General features: G+C 60.5%; 1 protein-coding gene across 1 annotated transcript in view; it reads right to left on the bottom strand.

The window, feature by feature from the left end:
- Nucleotides 1-177: 177 nt before the first annotated feature.
- The window catches only part of VOLCADRAFT_99823 (uncharacterized protein), a gene marked incomplete at both ends in the record, with an annotated part of 5,585 nt that continues 4,671 nt past the window's right edge, over nucleotides 178-1,091 (bottom strand). Inside the window, 2 exons of the mRNA XM_002958489.1 lie at nucleotides 178-570; nucleotides 914-1,046. Of these exons, the coding sequence (XP_002958535.1) occupies nucleotides 178-570; nucleotides 914-1,046 (526 nt within the window). The remainder of the gene's footprint in view (nucleotides 571-913; nucleotides 1,047-1,091) is intronic.

Here is a 1,091-nt window from a genome sequence, read left to right as displayed (position 1 = left end):
CGCAGACGGAAGGCAGCCACGTCGGAATGAAACGCGGGAATATTCATCAACAACCCAGCTTTTGTGGTAACACAGAGCGCAATAACATTTAGCAATGCCACACCCTGCCACCATGCGCTCGACTCCTTGACTATTCCTTAGTCTTCAATTTCGGGGGGTTGAAAATCATCTTTCCTCTCATGAACGACATCCATCCACCACACCATAGTCTCTCACCGCTTGGGCCAACGACATGCCGGGGTGATTCTGGCGCAAGGCCTCCAACGCCGGCGGTGCGGTCTTATGTCCCATCATGAAATTGCCAGTGCCAGTGCCGGTGCCAGTGCCGCCATCTCGCGCCAGGGGCGACCGACGTTCCGGCGACAGGTGGCCCTGAGGCGCATGGCTGGCAGCCGCCGGCGACTGTGAGGCCGCTGGCGCCAGGTAGTCCTTCGCGGGCCCTATGCCGTCCCGTGTCGCAATCAGGGAGGACACGTCAATCGAAGCAGACCGCTTGTGGCGATTGGACGACGGCGGCGCTGACATGGGCCCTGGAGGAGCCCCTGGCCCTGCCACAGCCGCAAGACTCCCCTGAAGTGGCCACCCACGGTTTCAAACAGGGTTAGATAGGGTCAAATAGGAAGGGTGAGCTACATGAAGCGCGGCGGCTTCTGCGCAACGAAGGCAGCTTCAGCGGGGAACGCGGACGCCGAACGGACAAAAACGGTATTAATTGCGCTCCTGTCGGCGCTACGGACCCCCTGGCGGGGCGCTGAACGGTACAGTTCACACGCGGCCGCTGAACAGCGGGAAGACGATTTCAGCATCAGACCTACCCGCCTGCGCCCTAACGAATGCCGTGAATGCGAAATTACCACTTCTTGTAACGTAGGTCAAACAAGTGGTCAGACCCGAAGAAACCCATCCGAACAACCTGCTGTCTATCCGACGTGCTGTTCGAGCCCGACGCCGCCTCGGCCCATAGGTTCGCGTGCCCTCCCGCCGTGAAGCCATGGGCCGACGGAGACACAGACACTCCTCCAGTTGCTGTGGGCCCCATGCAAGCGCTGTGGGCGTGGGAAGCATCGCATGCTGCTGTGCTGCTGTGCTGT

This window comes from Volvox carteri, assembly GCF_000143455.1.
Source record: "Volvox carteri f. nagariensis unplaced genomic scaffold VOLCAscaffold_96, whole genome shotgun sequence".
NCBI classification, from domain to species: Eukaryota; Viridiplantae; Chlorophyta; class Chlorophyceae; order Chlamydomonadales; family Volvocaceae; genus Volvox; species Volvox carteri.
The sequence above is the reverse complement of the archived record's forward strand: the minus strand, read 5'-3'. Positions and strand labels throughout refer to the sequence as shown.